The sequence below is a fragment of the Crocuta crocuta genome, unplaced genomic scaffold, assembly GCF_008692635.1.
Source record: "Crocuta crocuta isolate KB4526 unplaced genomic scaffold, BGI_CrCroc_1.0 scaffold25, whole genome shotgun sequence".
NCBI classification, from domain to species: domain Eukaryota; kingdom Metazoa; phylum Chordata; class Mammalia; order Carnivora; family Hyaenidae; genus Crocuta; species Crocuta crocuta.
In genome coordinates, this window is record NW_027532015.1 from 2399086 (window position 1) to 2425219 (window position 26134).

At 44.7% G+C, this 26134-nt stretch overlaps 1 protein-coding gene across 1 annotated transcript in view; it reads right to left on the minus strand.

The window, feature by feature from the left end:
* PLEKHG1 (pleckstrin homology and RhoGEF domain containing G1) overlaps window positions 1-25681 on the minus strand; it is a 92227-nt gene extending 66546 nt beyond the window's left edge. Inside the window, exon 1 of the mRNA XM_077776068.1 lies at window positions 25183-25681. Coding sequence (XP_077632194.1) covers window positions 25183-25593 — 411 coding nt within the window. The 5' untranslated portion in view covers window positions 25594-25681. The remainder of the gene's footprint in view (window positions 1-25182) is intronic.
* Between the last annotated feature and the right edge of the window lie 453 nt (window positions 25682-26134).

A 26134-nucleotide genomic window follows, 5' to 3' on the forward strand; every position in this document is an offset into this window, starting at 1 on the left:
GGGAGGGATTTGCCAGGCATGAATCTGGGGGTGGGGAGGGGGGAAGCAGCAGTGGGCCCAGAAAGCTCTGTTGGGACCCCAAGTACCCAGCTGTGCGGCTCCGGCTTGGGCGGCGCTGACAGAACAGAGAGGCCAAGGTGGTGTCCCATGCTTCAGGGGCCACGGCCACGTCAGGCACCTAACCACAAAAAAGCAGCTTCAGAGTAGCTCCCTGCAAACTGCAGCCTCGGGGAGGGTGAGCAGGCCAGGGCACCCAGGAAGTGTCCTGTGGCCGTGGGAACGCCCAAGAGCCCTTGCAAAGGAAACGGTATAAGTAGATTAAGAGCTTCAAGGCCATGGGCGGCACAGAGACGGCACCCCGGGTGGGAGCAGCGGCGAGGAGCTTCGGAGGGGTCCTCCTTGGAGCACAGAGCCTGCCAAGCCCACCTCTTCCAGAGTCTCAGGGGAACCAAGAGAGTACGACAGATTCCTGAGTGCAGGGACTGGAGAGAGCGGTGGCCCGATTTGGAAGTGGGCAACGGGAATGTAAATGCTGAGATGTTGGGCTCCACGGGAAGAGGGGGTAACTGGAAGGGATGTGGGACCAGGGAGGATCGACCGGTTGATCTGCCCACCCACGCACGCACCCACGCGCCCCACGACACACTCACACCTCAGTGAACAGGTTGGTGGTAGATGTAGGGAAGGAGAGGGCGAGGAGAAGGAGAAGGTAGAGGGAGGAAGCCTAGAATGACAAGAAAAGAATTTCTGGCCAGAGGAGTTTCAGAGCCACGTCAAGGGCCGAGATTAGAGGTGGAGGTGAGGAAGATGAGCCTCTTTCCCGGGAGGTCTGGGCTGGGGACACCGTCTATCTGAGCGGAGCAGGGAGTGGCCACATGGACATGGGCCAGTTTCATTTCTTGGCTAGAAAAAACTCTAATGAGCCAGAGAATATAAAATAAAAAGTTCCTTCTCCCTCCCCAGATGTCACTCTCTAAAGGTAACTGGTTAGTGATGTGCTACGCACGCTTCTGAGCAATGACATTTGTCAAAAATGAGATCTATGCTTGATTCCACTCAATGTATATAAATACACACACATCCTATATGTCAGTATAGTTCTTGGTCATTCTTTACAGTGGCTGCATTGCATCCCATTCAATAGCTTTATTATAATGTAAGAGTTTTGGGGGCCACATCCTACATGCTCATTTCTGTCTCAAGGGGGGACATCAAGACACGAGGAAGATGTGATCTCTGTGCTCTAGATGCTCACAGGAAGAGTACAGGAGAAAGACATGTGAAAGAGTCATCGTATGGCAATGTGTTGCAAGAGTTATTTACAAAATGCCGTGGGAGTACAGACACCTTTTCAAACGGAAAGAGACCCTTTATCTTTCTTCCAAATAAGCCACTGATCAGGGTTTATAGTAAAATCTCCCCCTGAAGCCTGCAGATAAAGTATCAGAAGTTAATCTTCCAGTTAATCTCTTTTCTCTTATTTCTCTGTCCACATCCATGGGGCGGGGGGGCAGGGGGAGGAGGGTACAGCTAAAGAAACGGGAGCCGGGGGTCTCTGGCCACTTCATCAAGCTGGAGACAATGCTCGTATTGTGGGAGCAATGTTTTCCCTGAGTCTGTAAAACGTCGCCCCCACACCGCGGAGAAGTGGCTGAAAATGCTATAGATCATCAAGGCGGCGACAGACCGTGCCTAGCCTGGGCCTCGGGGACGAGGGGGAGGATGAATAGAGGGGAGCAGAAGGGGGGGAAGAGGGAAGAAAAAGGGGAGTCGAAAGTACAAGAGGGAAAAGAAGACGGAGAGAAAGGGGGAAGAGGAAGCCAGGACGACGTACCTGTGTGCGCACGCGCATCGCACGGGGTGGGGGCGGGGCAAAGTTAAAAGCAGTTTCTTTTGCGGGTATGATATCAGTTCTCATTCAGTTTTCCTAACTGATGGTGGAGAGGCTGATCTTAATTGGTGATATGTAAAAGTCAGAATTCATGGCTCTGAGACATTTTGAGTAAAAGAATCATAAAAAACAAAACAAAACTGGGAGCTTTCAGCCTCATTTACCTAGTATAATACTTTCAATACAGAAGGCATCAGTAAAAAATGTCAGGAATGGCCTTCCTGCTAAGCTGTGACAAATGATACAGCCTGTTCAGTCCCCTCCATTGTTCTCCGTCCTCCTCCCAGGAGAAGGGGAGCTAGGAGGTTCCTCTCCAGGAGGAGCCGGGACAGCCAGCCCTAGAAAGAGGTAGGATCCATCAGGTCTTCCAGAAAGAGAAACTTGGTGGAGGCAGACAGGAATTCTATTAAACACAGAAATGCTGAGTAGAAAGAGGACTCGATCTCTGCTTGAAGACAACTATATTTGGTTTTCTCCAAACCCTTTAGGCCGAAAACACAAATGAACTGGCAGTCTACTCGTAAATGAATAGTAGAAAAAACAGGATTAGCATTAGTATATTAAAGTTCTTGGAACAAGTGGATGCCCATCTTTTTCTGTGCTTCTCATAACCATTGTGGACATCAGTGGCCTTTTTAAACTTCATATTGACATCCAGAAGAATTTGATGTATATAACTGCAAATAAATTTTAAAAAGTCATAATAATTAAAAAGAAGTTTGGTGCAAATATAGAACTACAATTAATCTCTTCTCTTACCAAGTTAGAACAGAGAAGTTCTTACAAGAGTCCCTTCTGCAACAAAAACACGGCAGGAAACTTAATTTTCTCTTGATTTGTTAAAGATTTATTTATTTATTATTATTTTTAATGTTTTATTTATTTCTGAGAGAGAGAGAGAGAGAGAGAGAGAGAGACAGCATGAACAGAGGAGGGTCAGAGAGAGAGGGAGATACAGAATCTGAAAGAGGCTCCAGGCTCTGAGCTGTCAGCACAGAGCCCGATGTAGGGCTCGAACCCACTAACTGGGAGATTATGACCTGAGCTGAAGTTGGACGCTTAACTGACTGAGCCACCCAGACACCCCTAAATATTTATTTTAAAAACTGTGTTTAGAGTTTTCAAATTACACTGACAACATTCTCATATGTAAAAGCTCTTCTTAAAATAAGAAACACGGACACATGCTCATTTAGAAGTCGTGCTCACACTGAGATAGCTTTCCATACTTATCTGAAACCCACCATGGCTTTTTTTCTGTACTCTTCAATCCCAGCATCATTTCTAACAACCAAAAAAGAATAAAGCATTTCTAGGATAATCTAAGTGCTCACTGAACATGCATCAACGTAAACTATGTTGAAAATCTTCACAATGGGCAACCAGAGAATTTGCCAGAACCATCTGGAGTAAAGCACAGCACCGGCATCCCAGTGGGTGCTGATGAGATAGGAAAGATAGGTTTATCAAACACTTCCTCCAGCAGGAGACCCCCAGTCACCCTACTTTTCTCCAACAATCTTTTTAGGTCTTCCTCCTCACTGGGTTAACTATATACAGCATTATTTTCTTGCCATTGTATTATCATCACCGAGATGAACTTTGCCAACTTTGTTGGGGGTGGGTGGGGAGGAGCAGAGACAGGGTGAGAGAGGGGGAGAATGAGGAGAGGGGAGCAGAAGGGGGAAAAGAGAAGAGGGAAGAAAAAGGGGAGTAAAAAGGGGAGCGATGTTTCCCCTGAGTCTATATAACATCGCCCCCACACCATGGAGAACCATGCTGAGAATGCAATATAGTTCTCCGGACCCAAGCCAGGGAAGGAAGCAGACAGATACAATTAGATGTGGCTGTAATCCTTAAGGAGGAAAACAGCAAAGGGATGTGATGTCTTGGCAAAGTTTTAAGTACCTGAAAATGAGAACTGATTCATCTCAATTATAATCACAGTACTGCTGGTGTAATTTGAAACATGGCAATTAAGGAAAATTAAATAAAGCCCAAAGGATTTTGTATATGGGAAAGAAAATAAAATAAAAGATCAGTAAAATAAATTTATGTGATTAGATCACCTGAAATTTAACACCTCCTCACTGCTATTTACTATTATTAGTAGTATTATGTTTATGTTTATTGCTAGGCACAGAGCTCACTGATTTACATGCAATATCTTACTTAATCTTCACAGCAACCCCAGGAGGCAGGCCCGATTATTAGACCCATTTTACTGCAAGTTTAGAAAATTTCAATTGTTTCCCAAGGTCACACAGAGAGGGAGTGACTCAGTCACATTCAAACTAGGATCAGCTGATTTACAGCCTGGGTAGGGACACCCGGCCCTACTGCTTCCAAGGCTTTCATCCTTAATGCGGTATCTTTATAAACAGTAGATGTTTGCTGCTGACTTCTTCTGGGGACTTAATGTGGTTTTTATTAGGTTTGAGGTAGGAGCCTCCCAAAGACAAAAACTCTCATTGACCTGGCGCTTACAACGTTCCGGGATTGTCACATACTGTATATCTGTATCAGGATCAGTCCATTTATACGTCAAGCCTACCTCCTTCATGTGCTCATCAACACACATCCCAAACAGGCTTTTTCAGCCTCCAAGCACGCCGGCTTTCAACCATCCAGCAGGTGACTTCAAACCTTGGCTCACGCCTTCCTGTCTCATTTAGTTCACAAGTTCTCTTTCTTCCTTCTCAGCTCGTGCACGGTTCTCTGCTCCTGCAAAGCGCGCCCGCTTCCCTTGCCAGGCACAGGTCATTTCATTCCTCTTTATGCCCTGACCCTTCTGTAGCTCTCCCCCTAGGAACACTCTCCTCTACAAAACAGTCCCGTGAATCCTCACAAATGAATTCTTCCGTACCTTCTAGTACCACACTACTCTTGAATATACTAAACAAACTTTACATGATGGACAGCCTAGAAAGCAGAGCATTTAAAAACTATGCAATTGGTTGGGGCGCCTGGGTGGTTCTGTTGGTTAAGCATCCGACTCTTGACTTTGGCTGGGGTCATGATCTCGCAGTTGTGAGATTGAGCCCCACGTCAGACTCTGTGCTGAGTGCTGAGTCTGCTTGGGATTCTTTCTCTCCCTCTCTCTACTCTCCCCAGCTTGTGCTCGCTCTCTCTCAAAATAAACAGACATTAAAAAAAATATAGAATTGGAAATTGCTATAAAATGAAGATCAATCTGAAATGGAGAGAGAAATAGCAGCTCTGACAGCATGGCCTTTGCTACAGGAGACGCTGACGGGCGGAAATGGAATGTGATATGTAAGGTGCGGGACCTGCAGAGGAAGCTTTCCTTGTAATTGTGGACAGTGATTGTGGGGGGTGTTTGACTGCCTCATATGGGAGCATGTAAGTACTAAGCTTATGAGAGTCACTTCTAGCATGTTCTTTTGCATAACAGTGTGCTTGTATTTCTATCATCGCGGCTCTGATTTCCTTTACAGAGCTCTGCACATCACTTCAATACACTGATGGCTTAAAGGCCTTCACTCAACATCAAAATGCATGTGATTTCTGCAACAAAAACATTTCCTGTTCACAAATCAAATCACCACCCATACTTCACTCTTAACTCTAGAGAACCAGACACTACAAAATAAGATTCCAAATAAGGGCCCATTAAAACAGATACACAATTTGGGGTGCTGGGTGGCTCAGTTGGTTCGGCATCCGACTTCAGCTCATGTCACGATCTCACAGTTCCTGGGTTTGAGCCCTGCATCGCATTCTCTGCTGTCAGCACAGAGCCTGCTTTGGATCCTCTGTCCCCCCCATCTCCCTGCTCCTCCCTCTCTCTCTCAAATATAAACATTAAAAAAATTAAGAAAAAAACCCAGAAACGCAGTTTTGCCACATACAAAGCACAGGTCATTGTAGTCATGTATTGGACAGTAATTAACTATAGGACTTATTTAATGAGTTGGAATACTTTCTAGTCTCTTTGACTGAGACAGGAACTATAATATAGGTAATTCTCATAGGAATTGAGTAATTACATGACTTACTTAATGAGCTGGAACACTTTCTAGTCCTTCTTACTGAGGCAGCAACTATAATAAAGGTAATTCTCATGGCAACTGAGAACTCATGTCCCATCTACCACTGAGTCACCCAGTTTCATAATGACCCTCAAGGTCAAGCTGTTCTATTTGACAACTCAACGCAGGGAGGCTGTATATGGTAAAATAAAGAGTCTGCACAAGGACTGATCTCTATGGGCAGTTTTTCAAGGCGGATGAATGTGATTATACTTGGGCGGCATTAGGCAGCCTGCTGCTAAATATGGAGATGCGCATCGGCTTAACTGTTCCGTCCATTGTACCAAACACAATGAGTGGCCCTAAGGACATATATTATCGCTTCTCTGGCTATACTGTTGTTGACCTCATCGCAGTAAAATCTGAACCAGAAGTTAGCTATTGATACAGAAACATCTCCAAGCTACGGGCTTGGAGATGTGCAGGGAGGCAGAGGGTACAAAAGGGGGTGCAGGTGGGCCACCATGATGTTCCATTTTCCAGAAACCTGACTTTCCCAGAATGCTGGGCCGCTTAAATGGGGAACACATTCAGAGATATCCTTCTGTCGTCCTGGAGGCCTGGTCTCAATTCGTGCCCACGGAGTGCAATGTGTGGTTTAGGGGAAACTAATTATTTTCCTCTCCTAAATCTAACACACACTGACCATGGCCATGGCCATCTTGCTACTGAGAACTGAGGAGGAGGGAGGGAGACAGACCTCCTAGGATGAGACTGCCATAAGTGAACTGTCGAGAGTGTGTAGAATGAATTTCGATAGCAGCACATTTACAAGCTGAACAGAGCACACGACACGCTCCTTGTAGCAGACGCAGTTCCCATCTGCTGCAAACCTGCTTTCCCGGCAGATTTATATGAGCACAGGGCACGACATGAGCAGAAGGGCGGCGGATTCCTCGAAGGCCTCAGCTCCAGATGCTGCGCGGGAACCACAGGGCAGGCAGCCCGGGGCCCGTACCCTGGATGGTTTCTGGCCTCGCTGAGACCCCGCTGCCTCAGCTCGCAGGAGGGGCAATGCAACGACCCAGGCCTTGTCTTCATTCAGGAGGTTAAAGGACGAGGCCCGTCCGAGGAGCCCTGCACAGGGTGCTCAGTGCACACTGGCGGGTAGCAGCGGCTCATGTATGGCCTTCTGTGTGGCCGCTTCCTCCTCAAGAGAGCAGGGAAGTAGCTAGATTGGAACCTCTTTTGGTTCCAATGCAAATTAATTACCTGCACAGATAAATTACAATAAAAACTGCCACCACCTTTCTCTGCCACAGGTATCCAAGGCCCGCAGGAAGGCTGACGTACTCGAGCAGCTTGTATTAACCATCATTTTGGGGACAGGGTCTGAAGACAGGGGAGACATGCATACAAAGTCCCCAGGACACGCGGAAGTTTCCGGAACCCCGGCCCTCTCACTTGCTATGTCCGTCCCAAACAATAAATCCTGCCTCTCCCACCTGTCTTGACACTGATCCCTCCTCTCTCCCAACCCTGCCTTGGCCTTGGTTATCTCCCACGTGCCTACTGCGTGGACATCTTAACCAATCCCTCTATGGGGCTCTGACCTCCCCAACTTCTGAGAATCAAGCCAGTGTGATCTTTCTAGAACTCACACTTGATGTTCGCTTCCTGGATAAAGCCCCTCAATGGCTTCCCGAAGCCTTCAGCATAGATGGGGGCCCTTCAAGGCCTGCATCCCTGCCTATCTTTCTAGATTCCTCTTTTACCCACGTTCCTGTTTCCCCCTCCTTTCCCTTACCCCCAACACACAGGCACTCAGTCCTGGTGCTTTCGGGAATGTTCCCTGTCGCCTGGCTTCACTGTCTTTACACATTCTATTTTCCCTAGCAAGGTGGCCCCTCCTCCTGTCAAACCCAGGCTAAGATTCTTCCCAAGAATCCTGCTCCATCCTTTCTACCGCTTGAGGCTCAGATGTTCCCCCTGGACATCTGCACTTAGAATTCCCTGAGAAAAGAGGCGTGCGTCCTTCACAGGCATGTCAGAAGGCCCTCGTAGTTCCTGCTCTCCCTCAAAACTGATGTCGACAATTTGCAGGTGTTACCCCTTAACTGTCCCCAGCCCTGAAAGTCTGCGGAATGAGGGCAGTGAATTCCGGAGACCAAGTGTGTCTGCTAACTGGGCGAAGGCAAGCCAGGAAGGCAAGGGTTAAGGAGCCAGGCTGCTCTCAAACTCCCTAAGGCTGCAGTCGTATTGAATTGTAACCCTACCCGGCATTCCTCTTCTGCCTCCTCCCCTCTCTTTGTCCCCAGACGGGGATTTTTACCACGCAACCACTTGAAGATGCAATTCATTTTCAGCTCTCTCCCCACCCACCCAACTCCCCGCTTAGCACAAGAAAAGAAACACTCCCCTCATCAAAAGTAGATTAACTCACACCCTCTTCTCTATCTGCATTTGCATGGGGAACACCCTTTCCGAGGCTACAAACAGACCCCTGGGATGCGTGATTTATCCACTGCTTTATGGAAAACTAGACAAAAGCCTTGTCTTTTCAGCAATTCTGTCTTTGCAGGGCTGCTGCTCGGGGCCAGGGCTGGGGCACCCCTCCCGCCTCATCTCCCACTTAAAGCTTCTGAAAGGTTAACAGCATAACTTGAAGCCCCATTTGACAAGTGAAGGAACATTTGTAATGTTTCTTGTGGATCCAAAGAGAGAAAAAAGGTTTGTTTCAGAAGAAAATATTTTAAAGCGCAGTTGAAAGGAATGGCTTGTTCTGCCTCTTTCCAACACACACACACACACACACACACACACACACGCACGCACAATATCCTTCAGGCAGCTTGCAGAGAAAATTGAGGAATAATTTGCCTCAATGTGATTTTGATTTTGCTGTTTGCCATCCGAGAAACCACAGATGTAGGCTGCAGCCTCTTTCTTTCAGGGGCCTACGTTAGGGAAGACGAGGTGTCCAGCACAAGAATTATTATGGATCCTTTTCCATTCGTTTAACAAAACGAGAATCTTAATATTTGGAACAAGCGTTCCATTTTGCTTTGGGTTGCACAGATGCTTACATTTCCTCATCACGTCTTTATTATGTGCTTCATACCTCCCCTTGCAGAGTAAGGATGACACGCACGTTTCAGGAAGTGTCATCTCACTGTTGTTAGTGGATCAGTTATTGTACAAGAATCTTCCCTAAGTATTAGAAGTTAATTGTAATTAATGAAATTCTGACACGTGCTTCAGCATGAGTGAACCCTGGCAACATTATGCAAAGGGAAAAGAGTCAAGACACAGAAGGGCCACTGTGGTTTAAATTCATAGCCAGAAAGTAGAGTGGAGGTTGCCAGGGGCCACACGTAGGGGGAAATGGGGAGCTATTGTTGAATGGATACAGAATTTCTGTCTGGAATGATTTAAAAAAAAAAAAAAAAGCTCTAGAAACGAGTTGTGGTAATGATGGCACAACATTATGAATGTGCTTAATGCCGCCGAATTGTACACTTAAAAATGGCTCAAATGGTAAATTTCATGCTATGGTTATTTTACAACAGCAGAAGACATTTAAAAAGTCAATTATTCTAATTAGAAAAGGACTTTGTTCATGAAGGCCAGCCGTCACATGATATAGTTTAGATGCTCTAACAAACATAAGGGAAATCGTTTCTTATTATTCGGGCACATGAGTAAAGACTTTGGTTATGCCCTCAGCTCTAAGTCACAAGTAAAATCCAGCAGGGTCACCGAGGTGAGTTCTAGATGGCCTTCACATTAGTCAGTCTCCTAAAGAGTTCTTGCCTTTGGCTCCTTAGTGCCTCGCATCCACCCCACCCCTCCCTTTGCTATGGGTGAGGAGGCTAAATAATTAAGCTTTTTTTAAACATGGAGGGTAAATAGGCTCTTCGAGTTTGGAGCCTTTCCTGGGGTAAAGACACAGGAGATTCTGTTGGGCGTTTAAAATCATCTATTTTGGCTGCTCAAAGGACTGACTTATTTCCTGGTTACATTCTTGAGAGCTGAGGCTGGAGATGAGATCTCCAGTCAACTTTAGATTTCAGCTTTTTGAATTCAAGTCATTTATAGAGGATGAAGCTGAGGTCAGGCTGGTGGGTCGCCCATGGGCGCACAGCTATGGGCCCAGGGCCCAGGCCAAAGGCCGACACTGGCCATGTTACAACAATCTCGGTTTGACCTAGCTCAGATCAAAATTCTGAAAATTATTTCCTTCTACCGTTGCAGCCCTTTATATTGGAAATGAATCCCAGCTTCATGTAAATATGTCAGATAAACTAAAAATCACAAGTATAACCTATCTTTTTTTTTGACCTATCCTTTTTAGGCTGCAGTTAGAATAATTTTCTGCAATAACCTCCTAACATAGATTACCAAACACAACAATTGGGGACACTTCAAAATCTACCAGAAATGATTGGCCTTTCCAAATAATACCAATTATATTAATAATCATGTAATAACTCTCATTTGAGTGCTTCCTAGGTGTCTCTCATTTTGATAAGCATTTTACCTGGCGAGCCTTACTTTCACAACAACCCTATTATTACCATTTCACAGGAGAAAAAACCAGAGACGTAGCAAAGTTCAGTAACTTGCCCAACATCACACAGGAAAACAGCAGAGTCAGGATTTGGATTCAGTCCTCAGATTTCAGCTTTTTATCATTTTGTTATCTTTCACGGGGTAGGGGGAGTGGTAATTTGTGCTGTCTTTAAAGTGGAACTTTCGGTTTATAACAAGGGAAGAAAATTCCCTTTAGGACTGGGGACCTCCATCCCCATTGCTGTTTAGAATCTGGAGAGCTTTAGAAAAACTGAGGCCATCTACAGGGAAATGGATTTCACTGGCCCAGAGTGTAGCTTCAGACAAGAAAAGTAACCACTCTACAAGTGATACTAAGTGCAACCTCTACTTTAGAAAATTCCCTATTTTGAAGCTGCTCCTCCTAACTAGATTTTCTTAGGTGATAGCTTTTAATTGCTCAAATAACAGCCCCTTTGAACCTGTTTATGAGGCTTACTATCCTTGGTATAAATCTAGCTGATGACCACTTAATTGCGCCTTCCTCGTAAGGTATCTTTATTATGTTTTACTTTTTCTTACTTTTGAAGTAGGAGTTTCCTTCTAGTGGATCTTCTTACTAAAAGTCATTTTTGAACATTCTAGATAAGTTTGAATATTAAGTAAATTCATACATTTAATCAGTAACCTTCTTTACCTTATTTTTTTTTTTTTTTTCAAATTAGGACAGAAACTTCCAAGCCCACTCCAGCTTAAGAACGGGAGTTGGGAAAAAAGATTCCAGAGAACCAACCAGACTATGATCGCATGTGGACTAGCCCAGATACACTCTCTGGTCTTGCAGGAGACCCTCCAAAGCCTACCTAGATCTGTGCTGGAGGGAAAGGGCAATTTCACAGGTTATGTTAGACTTGTCCCAAGAAGTTGCCAAAGAGGGGTCTCTAACTGTTGCCACCTCCCCTCCGTGTTACCCCTCTGGTCACACCTAAACATGTGGTGGCTAGACATAGAAGACACAAGCTCTTCTTCTTACCCATGTCCAAGTCAGTTTTCTCCCGGCCATTGGCAAAGATACTGGCAACCGGGCAATAAAAGTGTTAGGTTTCCAGAAAACTTAATCGACAAGTATCTGTGAGTGTGAGAACTCTCCTTAATTGGAATGTAAGGGGTACTCGATAAATCTTGTTTTTTTTCCAGTTGTTTCTAAACGAAATGGCTGGGAGACCGGACCCCAATGCAGTCTTGGCTCTGCCAATACTTAGTGTCAGGGGCTGGGTTTGAACAGCTATCAGCTGTCGCGTGTTTGCGTGGTCCCTGGACGGCGCCAAGTATCTCACAGGCCTCCCCTCATATAATCCGCACAACGTCCTATGAAGGACACCGTATTGCTTTCATTTTAGGATGAAGAGACTACAGGTTACGGAAGATAAGTCAGGGCTTCAGATGAAAGGTAGGGACGACGAGGATTTGCATCCAGCTGGGGGGGGCAGGCACCTGGCTCTCCACATCTCCATTTCCTCAGCTATAAAAATGATGGGGGGAGACCCGGATACGTCATTCAGCAGGTTTTTACAGATGGTCTAGCCAGTGTCAGAGGCAGTGCTGAGGGCTGGGAATGGAAACCTACCAGCACACCTCATCTCTTGCAGAATCTGTCATCAGACCTCACAGAGTTACTTTCTCTGGAATTTTCTCTGGAATTTGGTGTGATTTTGCTTAATCAAAAATACTACAGAAGTGAAAAACAGTTTAAGTGTCCACCAGCAGATGGATGGACAAATAAAATGTCTATGTAGACAGTGGAATATTATATAACAGGAAAAAGGAAGAAAACTCTGACACATACTGTACATAATAAAGATAAACCTGGAAGATATGATGTGAAATGAGATAAACAGTCACAAAGGGACCAGTACTGTATGGTCCCGCTTCTATGGGGTACCTAGAGCATCAAATTCATAGAGATAGAAAATAGAATGGGGGTTGCCTGAGGCTGAGGAACAGGGGAATGGGGAGCTACTGTTTAAGGGGTACACAGTTTCAGTTGATAGAAAAGTTCCAGGATAGGGGCGCCTGGGTGGCTTAGTCGGTTAAGCATCCGACTTTCGCTTAGGTCACGATCTCGCGGTTCGTGGGTTCGAGCCCCGCATCAGGCTCTGTGCTGACTGCCAGCTCAGAGCCTGGAGCCTGTTTCAGTCTGTGACTCCCTCTCTCTCTGACCCTCCCCTGCTCACGCTGTCTCTCTCTCTCTCCTAAAAATAAATAAAGCATTAAAAAAAAAAAAGTTCCAGGATGGATGGTGGTGATGGCTGTACAACGATCTAAATGTACTCAATGCCACTGCACTGCATACACTTAAAACGGTTAAAATGATAAATTTTAGGTATATTTTACCACAATGCAAAAAAGAGATAAAAAAATTCTACGCAAGGGGCACCTGAGTGGTTGAGTCGGGTAAGTGTCTGACTCTTGATTTCAGTTCAGGTCACAATCTTGTGGTTCGTGAGATCGAGCCCCACGTCAGGCTCTGCACTGATAGTGCAGACATGCACAGCCTGCTCGAGATTCTCTCCCTCTCTCTCTGCCTCTCCCCTGCTTGGTCTCGGTCTGTCTCTCTCTCTCTCTCTCTCTCTCTCTCTCTCCCCCTCTCTCCCCCTCCTGTCAGGCATGGGCTCTCTCTCTCTCTCTCTCTCTCAGAATAAATGATTTAACTTAAAAAAAATTCCATGAGGGCTCCTGTGCAGAAGAATGCTATACTCCTTATGTGGCAAAATAGTCTTGGTGGACAAAGCAGAAATTAGAAACATGAATGACTGAAAAACGGTGAGCTACTAAGTTATGTAGGCTGACAAGTTGTGCATTAGACCAAGCTACCTCTTCCTTTTCTACGTGTTTAAGAGCAGGGCTGCACTAGTCTTTAGGTTTATCCCACGATCCAGGTAGATTCTTCTACGCGATTAGTTTCACAAGGTGCAAGCCNCCACATCCATCAGTCCTCATTGGGAAGACATTTCTGACCGTGGTAAATTTCTCCCAAGTGAAGGCTGGTTTGTTGAGAACATAATTTCCTGAATTCTATAATTTTCTACCCACTCACTATAATTGAATATTCAAGATGGCACACATCCAAAAGGCAGCATGATTCCAACCCAACTGAACAGGACCTGTTTTAGCAAATCTTCAATAGAATTTTGCCCACAGGCGGTCTTTGAAATATATGAGCAGCTCTTCAGCAGACCAGCAATAATAGCTACTCGATCACTTGAGTTAACTCAAGTTTTTGAAATGCCTTTTCATTAAAAATCAAAATGTTGCCTTAAATGAAAAGCCTAATAGGATGGGAAGGGACCTTTCCATTGCAGGTATTTCTGGAAGTGCTTGATCATGCGGAAGAAATGACTGCACTCAGTTACGGCTGCGGAAAGGACAATTTCTATTTTCTTCTCCTCTCCCCAATTACACCGTAAGGCTGTGCTTTCATTTATTATGTTAACTGTATCTTCAAGTGTGGGTGACAACATCATCTAATTTTAACATCAGAAACACACTAACATTTACTCTTTAAATCTCCTGCGTGTCCTCAGAGTTTCATCGACAGCAACGGCTATAGTTGGTGCGAGAACACTTGACTAGGGGCACCTGGGTGGCTGAGTTGGTTAAGCATCTGACTTCGGCTCACGTCATGATCCCACGGTCTGTGAATTCGAGCCCCGCATCAGGCTCTGTGCTGACAGTGCAGAGCCTGGAGCCTGCTTCGGATTCTGTGTCTCCTCTCTCTGCCCCTCCCCCTTTCATGCTCTGTCTCTCTTGCTCTCAAAAATAAATTAAAAAACAAAAGAGAACATTTGACCTAACTGTGCAAATTCTTTTAATAAAAGAAAAAGTTCCTCCAACTCTTTGTGGTTATAAGTAATCACATTTGTTGGTTTGAGATTAGGGTGAAAAAAAAATCTCTTTTAGTTTCCAGAAATATGAATGAACTCTCAAACCGCTCAGAGAACTCCAAATTCTTTCAGACCATTTTTTCTTGGAAGGTGGAAATGAAAAGAGCCTTAAGGATATTTGTCATAGTTTTTATTAGTCTCATTTAAGATAAATGGAAGACCATGTATTTTGACAACAGAAATACTGTTCTTACTCGGAGCTAAGGGGTGGGGTGTGGAGACTTACTTGTATAGGACATAATAATTCAAAGAATTAAGTACTGTCAGTTCTGCTATAAATTTGTCTTAAACATGAATTTGTTTCCACGTGATTAATTTACTAAGGAACAATTTGAACCTAATTCAAATATCCTAACTTTGCCTTTGCTTATGCAGGATTTCATCCCTGAGAAACACTAGGTGGATGCAGAAAACGGCCCCAGTTCTGGAGAGCAGCACAGGACACAAAAACACGTGCACTCACCTCGAATGCCTACAGCAAGCTCAGTGCATCTGCGCGCGTGGTGTGCACTACACTCACCCAAGTCGGGTGACCTTTCTTCAAAATAACTCCTTGGGGTGCCTGGAAGGCTCAGTGGGTTGAGTCCGACTCCGGCTCAGGTCATGATCTCATGGTTTGTGAGTTCGAGCCCCACATTGGGCTCTGTGCTGACAGCTCAAAGCCTGGAGCCTGCTTTGGATTCTGTGTCTCCCTCTCTCTCTCTCTGCCCCTCCCTGACTCGTGCTCGCTCTCTTTCTCTGTCTCAAAAATAAATAAACATTTTTTAAAAATTCAAAATAACCCCTAAACTGCAACCCTGTAGATGGTTTCCTCTCTCTTTAATTTTCCTCTTAGCTTATCTTGTATTTTCCCTCTCCGTTCTCGGTTCTTTTTCTTCTTTATTGTTCTTTTTTCTCACTCTTTCTCTCCTGCTCCCTTGTTCTCTTTCTCTCCTATAGAGGGTGGCAGGTGTGGCAACCAGGTGGCTTCCAGGAGCAACTTCAAGGTCAGGTTTACTAAGTAGGCATGTATTTCTTAACCATTTAACAAGTCTAAAACCGTGTCTCTATTTTTCTCAGATTCCTATTTTTTTTTTATGTATCACTGATGAGGTTTTCGAGTGTTGCGCTCAAAACTCATTTTTCCTAGAAGTCCTACCCACCCCCCCACCATGTGATTTTGCACAGTGAGGGATTTTTAAGAATACGTGTGTCCTATGTCACGTTATAGTAGTAAGAGGACTGGACTCTGGAGTGAAACTGGGTTTTAGTTCCAGCTCTACCGCTGTCTATGTGGCCGCATATAACCCACTTTACCCTTTCTCCATTCAATATTCTTGTGCTAAAACACGGAAATTATACGAATATCCACACGATGGGGTTATGAGTGAGGATAGGGCTTAAGCCAGTGCCTGACATATGGTAAGTCCTTAAATATTACCTGCTGTTAATGCTTAGTTTTTAGTGTTTTTGTTGTTGTTATCACGGCACATATTTGGAAAATTTACAAGTGTTAGGGCGCCTGGGTACCTCAGTCGCTAAGTATCTCACTTTGGCTCAGGTCATGATCTCACGGTTCTTGAGTTCGAGTCCCATACGGGGTGAACACAAGTCCTGCTTTGGGTAAAACACGAGCCCCACCTCTCTCTCTCTCTCTCTGCCCCTTGCTCACTTGTGCCCTCTCTCTCTCTCCCCCCACCCCCCCAAATTTACAAGTGTTAGATACATAGTATGTTTACAGCTGTTGGGAACCAGTGAGGTCATACAGCTGAAGGTGTCACATGGGTGATGTCACGGTCTGCCATGCTCCCAAGTGACTCTGATCAATAGACATTTTCAATAATGTTCCTAAGTGTTGACTCAAGATCTAACCATAAAGAGAAGAATGAGCAGCAGCCACTGAGCGCACATGAGCCCTGGGGGAGAGCCGACAGCTACTGTTGTATAGCAACTTGGCAAACTTTTACTCACTTTGCTTTTACCGAATGCTGTCCGCCTTGGACATTTCACTGTTAACACCTTCTGATGGATCACTAATCGATGGCCCATTCAAAATGGTCAAACTCATCAGGACTGGGAAAAAGCGAAAACCCAGGTCCCTGTCCTCCTTCCCACATTAAATTACAATGGGTGGAAGAGAAGAATGCTCAAAATCACTGCATTGAGTGGCGGCGCCTGGATGGCTCAGTCGATTAAGCGTCCGACTTCGGCTCAGGTCATGATCTCACAGTCCGTGGGTTCAAGCCCTGCGTCGGGCTCTGTGCTGACAGCTAGCTCAGAGCCTGGAGCCTGCTTCAGATTCTGTAGCTCCCTCTCTCTGTGACCCTCCCCTGCTCATGCTGTCTCTCTCTCTCTCTCAAAAATAAATTAAAACATTACAAAAAATTCAAAATCACTGCACTGAAATTGAAGAAGACACAAATAAATGGAAGGATATTCCTTGCCCATGAATTGGAAGAATTAGTATTGTTAAACTGTCCATATTACCTAAAGCAATCTAGAGAGTCACTGCAATCCCGATCAAAATTCCAGTGGCATTTTTCATAGAACAAATAATTCTAAAATGTGTATGAAACCACAAAGGAGCCCAAATAGCCAAACCAATCTTGAGAAGGAAAAAAACAAGCCACAGGTATCACAAGGCCTGATATCAAACCATACTACAAAGTGATTGTAATCAAAACAGTAGAGTATGGTAATCAAAACAGGCACAGTTCCACGGAGCAGAATACAGAGCCCAGAAATAAAACCTACATATATGTGGTTAATTCACTTACAAAAAAGGAAGCAAGAATATATGGTAGGGGAAAAGACACCTCTCCAACAGGCACTTTGGGAACAGATAACCACATGCAAAAGAAAGAAACTAGACCACCTTCTTACACTGTATATAACAATTAGCTCAAAATGGATTAAAGACCTGACTATAAGACTTAGAAGAAAACATAAGTGATAAGCTCCTTGACATTAGTCTTAGTCATGTTTTTTTGGATCTGTCCCTTCAGATAAGGGCAACCAAAGCAAAAAAATAAAATAAAACAAAAACTAAAACCAAATGGAACTAGATCAGACTAAAAGCTTCTGGAAAGGAAAAGAAACCATTAGCAAAGTGAAAAGGCAATGTACTGAATGGGACAAATAGTTGCAAATGACATATCTAATAAGGGGTTAATACCTAAATATATAAGGAATTCCTACAACTCAATAACACAAAGCCAAACAATCTGATTAAAAAAAAAAATGGGCAGAGGATCTGAATAGATATTTTTCCAAGAAGACAAACAGAGGGCCAACAGGCACATGAAAAGATGCTCAACATCACTAATCATCAGGGAAATGCGAATCCAAACCTCAATGAGAGAGCATCTCATACCTGTCAGATGGCTAGTATAAAAAAGACAAGAAATAACAAGTGTTGGCAAGGATGTGGATACAAGGGAACCATCATACATGACGGAAATGCAAATTGGTGCAGCCACTGTGGAAAACAGTACAGAGTTTCCTCAAAAAATTAAAACTAGAACTACCCTATGATCCAGCAATTCCACTTCTGTGTGTCTATCCAAAGAAAATGAAAACATGAATTTTTTTTTCTATTTATTTCTAGGAGAGAGAGAGAGANCGCGAGATCGTGACCTAAGCGAAAGTCGGATGCTTAACCGACTAAGCCACCCAGGCGCCCCATGAAAACATGAATTTAAGAAGACATCCGCACCATGTTCATTGCAGCATTGTTTACAATAGCCTAGATATGGAAACAACTGAACCACCATTGATAAGTGAATGGATAAAGAGGAAGTGGTATACACACACACACACACACACACAATGATATACTACTCAGCCAGAAAAAAGAATGAGATCTTGCCATTTGCGGACCTTGAGGGTATTATACTAAGTGAAAGCAGTCAGTCGGAGAAAGACAAGTACCACACGATTTCACGTTTAGAAGTGGAATCTAAAACACAAAACAAAACCAAGTCAAACCAGGACTCACAGGCCCAGAGAACCAACGGGGTTCAGGGTGGGGTGCGAAATGGGCGAAGGGGATTAAGAGGTACACGCTCCCAGTTACGAAATAAATAAGTTGACGAGGATGTAATGGACAGTACAGGGAATCCAGTCCATAATATTGCATTAACTTGGTGTGCTGCCAGATGGTAAATGCCCTTACTGTGGGGATGGGGTCACAAGGTATACAAATGCCAAGTCACTATGTTGTGCACGTGAATCTAACAGAACACTGTAGGTCAATTATGCTTCGATTAAAAAAAAAAGCAGCGGAAATAAAATCACTGTGTTCCCACCTTCTAAGCTGGTGTCATTGTTGAAGGGGCAAGAGAGGAGGAGATCGGGTAGCAAAGAAGGGGACAGGTCAACAAGAGCAACACAGCAACAATCATAAAATGATATGGAAGTGAGGAGTCCAAGTGAGATTTGGGAGGATTATGTACACTGCTCAGATATGGGCTATTTCAGGAAAGCTTCTACACAAGCAGAAAACTATTTAACAGGTTTGCTTCTAAATTATCATAGATCTTAAATGAGTTTAAGAAAGATCTCATTCACCCATTATGATAAAAGCCCTTGGAGGGAAAAACAAATAGAGACATTCAAATAAAAGTACTCCGATGCCACGTAAAAGAAAAAGTACATTAAATTGTGCCAAATCCCACAGTGGAAGTTCTTGATGAAATCCACCCACGTAACAAGCCTTCATCAAAAACAATTCCTGCCAAGTCCTGCACTCCAGCCTTGAACTCGGATTTCCCCCAGTACTGAAAAAACTTTGCACGACCTCATAAAAACTGTCAGCATAATAAATGTTATTTAAACTGGAGGGAAAGTACTCAGTGAGGACATCTGCAAATAAAAAGGTAATAAAGGCCACGACAATTCGCCACTTCTCAAGAGCCTTCTCTCTTGGCTCCAAACCTTTCTCCTCTTCTCCCTTGTCCTAAGCAGGCATGGCTGGCCCAGGGAATGCCTGTCCAGAATCCTGTTTTCATGGCTGAAGAGAGTGGCAGAGCCACGAACCGCCCCTTTCCCACACCGAACAGTCTGGTTTCTCCAACAGGATCCACAGGAAGCTTGACTTCATCAGAAACCACAGCTAAATGGACAGTGTTGTCTCAGAGGACACGGTGACCCTGGACCAAAGCTAACGCAGACTCCATTCTACCCGAGTCGAAGTCTCTAAGCTAAGTCTCTAGACAGAGCACGTGGTGGACAGGCGTTACAGTCTCCCCAGGCCTGGTCAACGGTTTCTTCCCTTCTTTCTTTCCTTCCTTCCTTCTTCCCTCCCTCTTTCATTCTTTCTTTCCTTCTCTCTCTCTCTCTCTCTCTCTCTCTCTCTCACACACACACACACACACACACACACACACACACACACACAGATTTGAGAGAAGTCTTGCTTCCTAAGTGTAAGAAGGTTTTCCCTTCCAAATAAAGTGGCGCCTCCAATACTAAATAAATCTCTTTCCCAAGCTACAGTAATGGGCAGAACATCTTTCGGTGCGTTTCACGTCACCAAGCACGTGAAAAGCATCCTTCTCTCCTCCACCTACCCTGCGTCTGTCTACACTGTCACATACTGAACAAAGAGTCCCTGTAGACCGATAAACACAAGAGCCAGGAGGTGGGAGATCAGCATTCTAATCCCTGTCCAGCTACAGCTTTTGAACCATGCCGAATGCTCTCAGATGCTTAGGCTCTTTAGGTCTTCAACATTCAGGGTGTGATTCTCACTTCTTAGCTGTTTAACACAGTGGACACAGGTGCTTGAGAAAAAAATTAGCTCTCTAGAATATGATAGAAAAAACCAAACTGGCGTTACACTCAATATTTTACTCATTTTTTCCACGAAATACCTAGGTCCTCAATGTCCCCAAAGATGATATTATGTAGCATCTCTTATAGTTTAAAGGTGACATTTGGAAATAGGGAGTTAACTTCTAATTGAAGAGAGCATTATATAACACGAACTATTTAAAAATTTTCCTTAAAGGTTAAAACGGGCCATAAACTGTATCTGGGCACAAATCTTATGAGGCTTTCAAAGGCTTTTTTATAGATCATTTAGGAAGATTAAAGAAACTCCCTACCTATGAAAGTTCCTTCCCAGTCATTGTAAGCTTCCATTAGACATGAAAGAGAGAGACCCTTATTATCTATTTTCCAACTACGGATTTCTATCTTCCACAAATCGTATCATAGGCTATTTTACTTTTAACTTTTAAAACTTGCTTTCTTACTCCCTCATTTTACCTGTGAATGCTATTAGGAGCCATATACAGAAACGGAAAGAACAGGTCCACTGTTTCTTCGAGTCAAGATCTCACTTCTCTTTCTTTCCCTCTTTTTCTCTCTCTCCAATGTCAAGTGTACAAAATTAGATGACTAGCATGTGGGGCAAAGAAGCAGAGGATGGAGTAGCGATGGTGGGGGAGGGCGGGGCAGGGGACTCAGAACAAAGGATCTGGGCAGGAGTCCGAGAAACGAAGAGCAATGGGAATAAGAACAATAACATTTTTAAACATTTCAGGAAGCAACTAGGAATTCAGAAACGGATTTCTAACTGGCACGGGAAAGGAAAAGTACCTATATATTTGGGATTAATACAATCTCTCTACATATGGGAAAGAAAGGCATATAATCTTTGCAATATGTAACCAACGTCTGGGAATTTCTTTTGCCTAAATAAGGTTGGAAAGATCTCTTCTCCCAAAAGAAGCTACTCTGAGGATGTTGGGGACCAGGATGAACAGATCAAAGTACATTGCGTTAATGTCTCTCTCTCTTTTTATTTTATTTTAAATGTTTATTCTTGAGAGAGAGAGAAAGAAACAGAGTCTGAGTGGGGGAGGGGCAGAGAGAGAGAGAGGGAGACACAGAATCTGAAACAGGCTCCAGGCTCTGAGCTGTCAGCGCAGAGGCCAACGCAGAACTCAAACTCATGAACTGCGAGATCATGACCTAGGTTGAAGTCAGACACTTAACTGATAATAAGCGCCCCAAGATTATATTTGTAAGCAACCTCTACACCCAACGTGGGGTGCGAACTCACAACTCCATGATCAAGAACTGTGTGCTCCACCAACTGAGCCAGCCAGGCGTCCCTGTGTTAACGTCTCCGAAATCTATGTAGATATCAGTGATCTTTTACAAAAATGTTTCCGTTTATAAAAATCCTAAAACAAATCAAAGCCTGACCTGTGGGGATGATGTATGAATGTGGGATACAGAGAAAATGTGCTGCTTACAGGGGGAAATGACGAAGCCACTGGGGATGGCTGTCGAAGCCCAAGAGTTAGATGGGAATCGGTAAAGCAATGTCCAGAAAGTCAGAAAGGTGCTCCTGCCTGGTTGAAAAGTGAGGGACCAGTATCTCTATTAAGTGTTTAGGATTTTTTCCCCCTAGAAATAATTCTTGCTTAGAAGGAGCCAAATCACAAGCTCTGCCCTTTAAGTGTGGTGAGAACTTGCAGGTGGTTAATGAGTAGCCCTTTTCCCATTTTATTACAGTTTATTTATTTTTGAGACAGAGAGAGACAGAGCATGAGTGGGGGAGGGGCAGAGAGAGAGAGAGGGAGACAGAATCTGAAACAGGCTCCAGGCTCTGAGGTGTCAGCACAGAGCCTGATGCGGGGCTCGAACCCACAAACTTCGAGATCATGACCTGAGCGGAAGTTGGATGTTTAACCGACTGAGCCACCCAGGCGCCCCATCCTTTTCCCATTTTAAAATTCTGCGTGTGATAAATGGAGGATATTAGAGAAGTCAGCCACAGAACTGTAACAGTAAGACAGATCAAGGAAAACAGATGGACACTTTATATTTTGAAAGAACCGATTTTCACCATCTTTATTAGGCAGAGTTGCGGTTCGTGGAAAAATAATTGGTTATTCTTCATCAAGGAAAGAACAGGATAAAATGAGTTTAACCATTCCGTCAAACCATGCTATGAACACTGATCTCGAGAAACAGAGGGAGTCACCTAGCAGAGGTATGTGAAGAGCGGGCTGTGATAAGAAGACCTCATCTAAGAGGGTCTGGCTGTTTCTGGGTGGAAAGGGCACAGAAGTGAAAGCACTCTGGTGAATTCTGGAACAAAGCATCATTTACTTCTTCCTGCTTGGATGCCTCCCACGATGTCTGGGACTTTTCTTCCCCAAATGCCCTTCCTTCCGCCCTCCTTCTGCACCTTTCCCCTTCCCTGATCATGGGTCACCTCAGATTTTCGGTGGATTCACTGGAAATAATCCAATTGCATTTGAAACACTAATGCTGTAATCGCTGCTTAAAGGTTTTTTTTTTTTTTTCTGCTGTAGCAAACAGACTAATCTGTTTATTTTTGCCAAAGTCTTTAGGTAAAACATAGTACAGTAAATGGCGACCACTCTCACCCAGCGAGCTTGGAGGAGGCTGGTGAGGATGCCAGTCCCCTTTTGACTGACCGCTTCCCACATGCCACATCTTCTTGTACAAGCTCTTCGTGCATTTTCTCATTCTTCTACTACTGCTGTGTGGCGGGTACTATCTATTCGTCTCATTTTAGAGTTAATGAAACACAGGCACAAGTTCAGAGCCTCAAATAGGGGTTGGCAAACGATGACCCCTGGGTCAGGCCTGGCCCTAAAGTTTTTCTGGAAAATCCACACCCATTCATTGACATAGTGGCTGTGGTACCTTTGAGCTACAGCAGTTGTGAGACCTTAGGGCCCTAATATTTACTATCTGGATCTTTACAGAAAAAAATCCACCAAAAGCCCAGTGTAAAACATGGTTAATTCACTGACGAAAAAAATAAATAAAAGACAAGAATATCTGTAGGCTCGAAATAGAACTTTCACTGAAACTTCCTTAGAAAAAAATTTTCTAGGGGCGCTTGGGTGGCTCAGTCAGTTAAGCATCCAACTTCGGCTAAGGTCATGATCTTGTGGTTCATGAGTTTGATCCCCGCATCGGGCTCTGTGCTGACAGCTCAGAGCCTGGAGCTTGCTTTGGATCTGTGTCTCCCTCTCTCTCTGCCCCTCCCCTGCTCTTACGTTCTCTCTCAAAAATAAACAAACATTAAATTTTTTTTTAAAAAAGCAGAAAAAAAAAGAAAAAAATATCCTGTCTTCATCAGTCCCTCCTTGTTCAGATCTTACCTAATTCCTCTCACTAAGGTTTAACACCCAGTCTCAGAAAAAACAACAGTTTTCCTGGAATACCAGTTCGGTAACTACTAGCTTCTTTCTAGGTCCGTAAATTTGGACCAGGTGGAAAGATTCGCAAGAAAGAAAAGAAAAAGGACAGACCAAAGAAAGCTTCAACAGCCATGACCTTCCCGAGAGGTTGCAAGAGTTCTGGCAATTTTACAGGTGTTTCTTCTAGAGTACAAATGACATCATTGCTGAAATTAAAAAGAAAATTGGCCTGGTGTCGTCTACATTTGGTATCACATATTGTTTTGGTTGAGCATCAATTGATTTTTCTATTTTTACCGGGAAATTATGTCATTACTATTTTTAGTAGACTGTGTCTGGTTCTGTCATTTATGGAACTCAACACACAATTATGCCTCAGACTTTTCTTCTAAAGCCCTAAGAATGCATGTATTTGGGGCAGAATGCGCTCATCAGCAAATATTCTACTATACTCTGAAACATTTTATATTAAAAGTCTGAAACAGGAAGTGGGCACTAGCAAGGAAAGAACTTGGTATATTAGCAGGCAGCAAAGTGGGTACAGCTTTATAACATAAATTTGCCTTTGAAATATTAATATTTTTAATCATCAATCGACAGTGAGTTAACATCTGAGCTGCTCTAGTAATTTTTACTTTATCCTTAAACACCTATCTATAAATCAGGGCGCCTGGGTGGCTCAGTTGGCTAAGCGTCCGACTTTGGCTCGGATCATGATCTCATAGTTTGTGAGTTCGAGCCCCACATTGGGTTCTGCACTGACGGTGCAGAGCCTGCTTCGGATTCTCTGTCTCGCTCTTGGCCCCTCTCCTGCCTCCTCCCTCTCTCTCAAAAATAAACAGTAAAAAAATAAAATAAGAAAAGGCCTATCTATAAATCAAAGTCAATAACAGAATTTCCAGAGTACATGGTTTGGCCCAGAAAACTGAGCTCAATCCACATGGAGTTGAAGAACTTACGCAAAGACGTTTACAGGAAGAGTGAACATAAAGTAGATGCCTGAGACAAGATACAGCCTGCGGTTTTTCTCTTCCCTCCGCCACCTTCCCCCAAACACCAACCAATAGAGAACAGCACTGAACAGCAGCTCCCAAGGTCGCCTGAATCTCTTGGGGACCTTCTACAATCGCTCCACCTGGGCCCTACCCCAGGCCCGGGAAAGCACAGTGTCTGGAGGCGGGACACGGGGCTCAGTCCTGTCTGGGCAGCTCCCAGACGCCAGTAGACAATTGTGATTCAGGAGCAGATAGCCTGATGGACTCAGTCAGGATACACCCGGCGTCTGCAGGTCAGGGCAGCTGAAGTCATGCTCCGGCACCCATAATGCACTTGGAGCTCTTTGCTGTAGGAGTTGTTACCATAAGGTACTGGCGGGGGATCCGCGGGTCCCATCAGTCTTGTTCTCACACATCACTAGTGCCTTAATGCAAATTACCAGGAGGATTTTTAACACAACGAGTGTGGCCCTAGGGTTCCTCTGACGTTACGATCTGGTTAATCGCTCACCCTACTTCCGCGCCTTGGGAGACAACGCACCCCTGATACCTGGCTTTGCTCTTTACTTCGCAAGCCTATTTCTCCTGCGTGACAAACTTTAAAAGCACAAAACCGAACGAAAACGTTCGCCTTACCTCCACGATGCTTTTTAAGTCTTGCACGTAAGTCCTTTCAGTCTCCAGAATTTCCTGAACAACTCTGTCCACATAGAGGAGCTTGGGGCTGGTGGCCGACCCCGCACCCGGCTGGGTGGCCCCGCTGGGCTCCATTCTGCGCTGGGCCCGGGGCTGCCTGTCGCCGCCCGCGTCCGCGTCCTGCTGCGGCCCGGCGGGGCCGTCCCTCTGCAGCTCGCTGCCGGAAAGCGGCCTGGCCGGAATCAGCTCCAGCTTGATGGCCCCGGCTTCCTTATCTTGGTGAAACAAGCCCAAGTGGCTGTTTGAAACTAAGGTCATTCTGCTGCCGAAGGAGCCATGGCTGTCCCTGGAAGAGGCGGAGGACGACGTGGAGCCGAAGCTGACGGGGCGGTCGCTGTCAGAGAGCTCCATGGCCTTCGGTTCCGGGCAGCGGGAGTGCCTGGCTGTGCTCTTGGGATCTGGAATGTCTGTTACAGCTGACGGCACTTCAAGACGTAACTGGGGCACATCTGTAGTCATTGGGGTGGGGGTGTGGGGGGGGGAGGAACAAAAGAAAGAAAAAGGACAAGGTGAGCAAGTATTTTGAAATTGTCTCAAATAAGGTTTAAAGGCGGTTAAAGCCGAGCCCAAAGGTATATCCGGTCCAAAGTGAAAAGGTGGTGAGTTTGGTATAGAAGGAAATGCAAAGGCACCCTTGGTCGCCTGAGTTGCAAAGGTAGTTTCTAAAGCATCCCCTGGGAGCAGGTGAGAAATGCAGAGTCTCGGGCACTACCCCTGACCTGCTAACCTTCGGTCTGCATTTGAACAAGATGCCAATGTCATTGGCGCACACAGGAAAGAGGAGCGCTGCAGCCACTGGCTCGAAGTGGGATCACCTGGAATGACTCATGCACGCGGATTCGTCCAGATTTACTAAATTAAAGGCGCAGCGGTCAAGGCAGGACTTTAACAA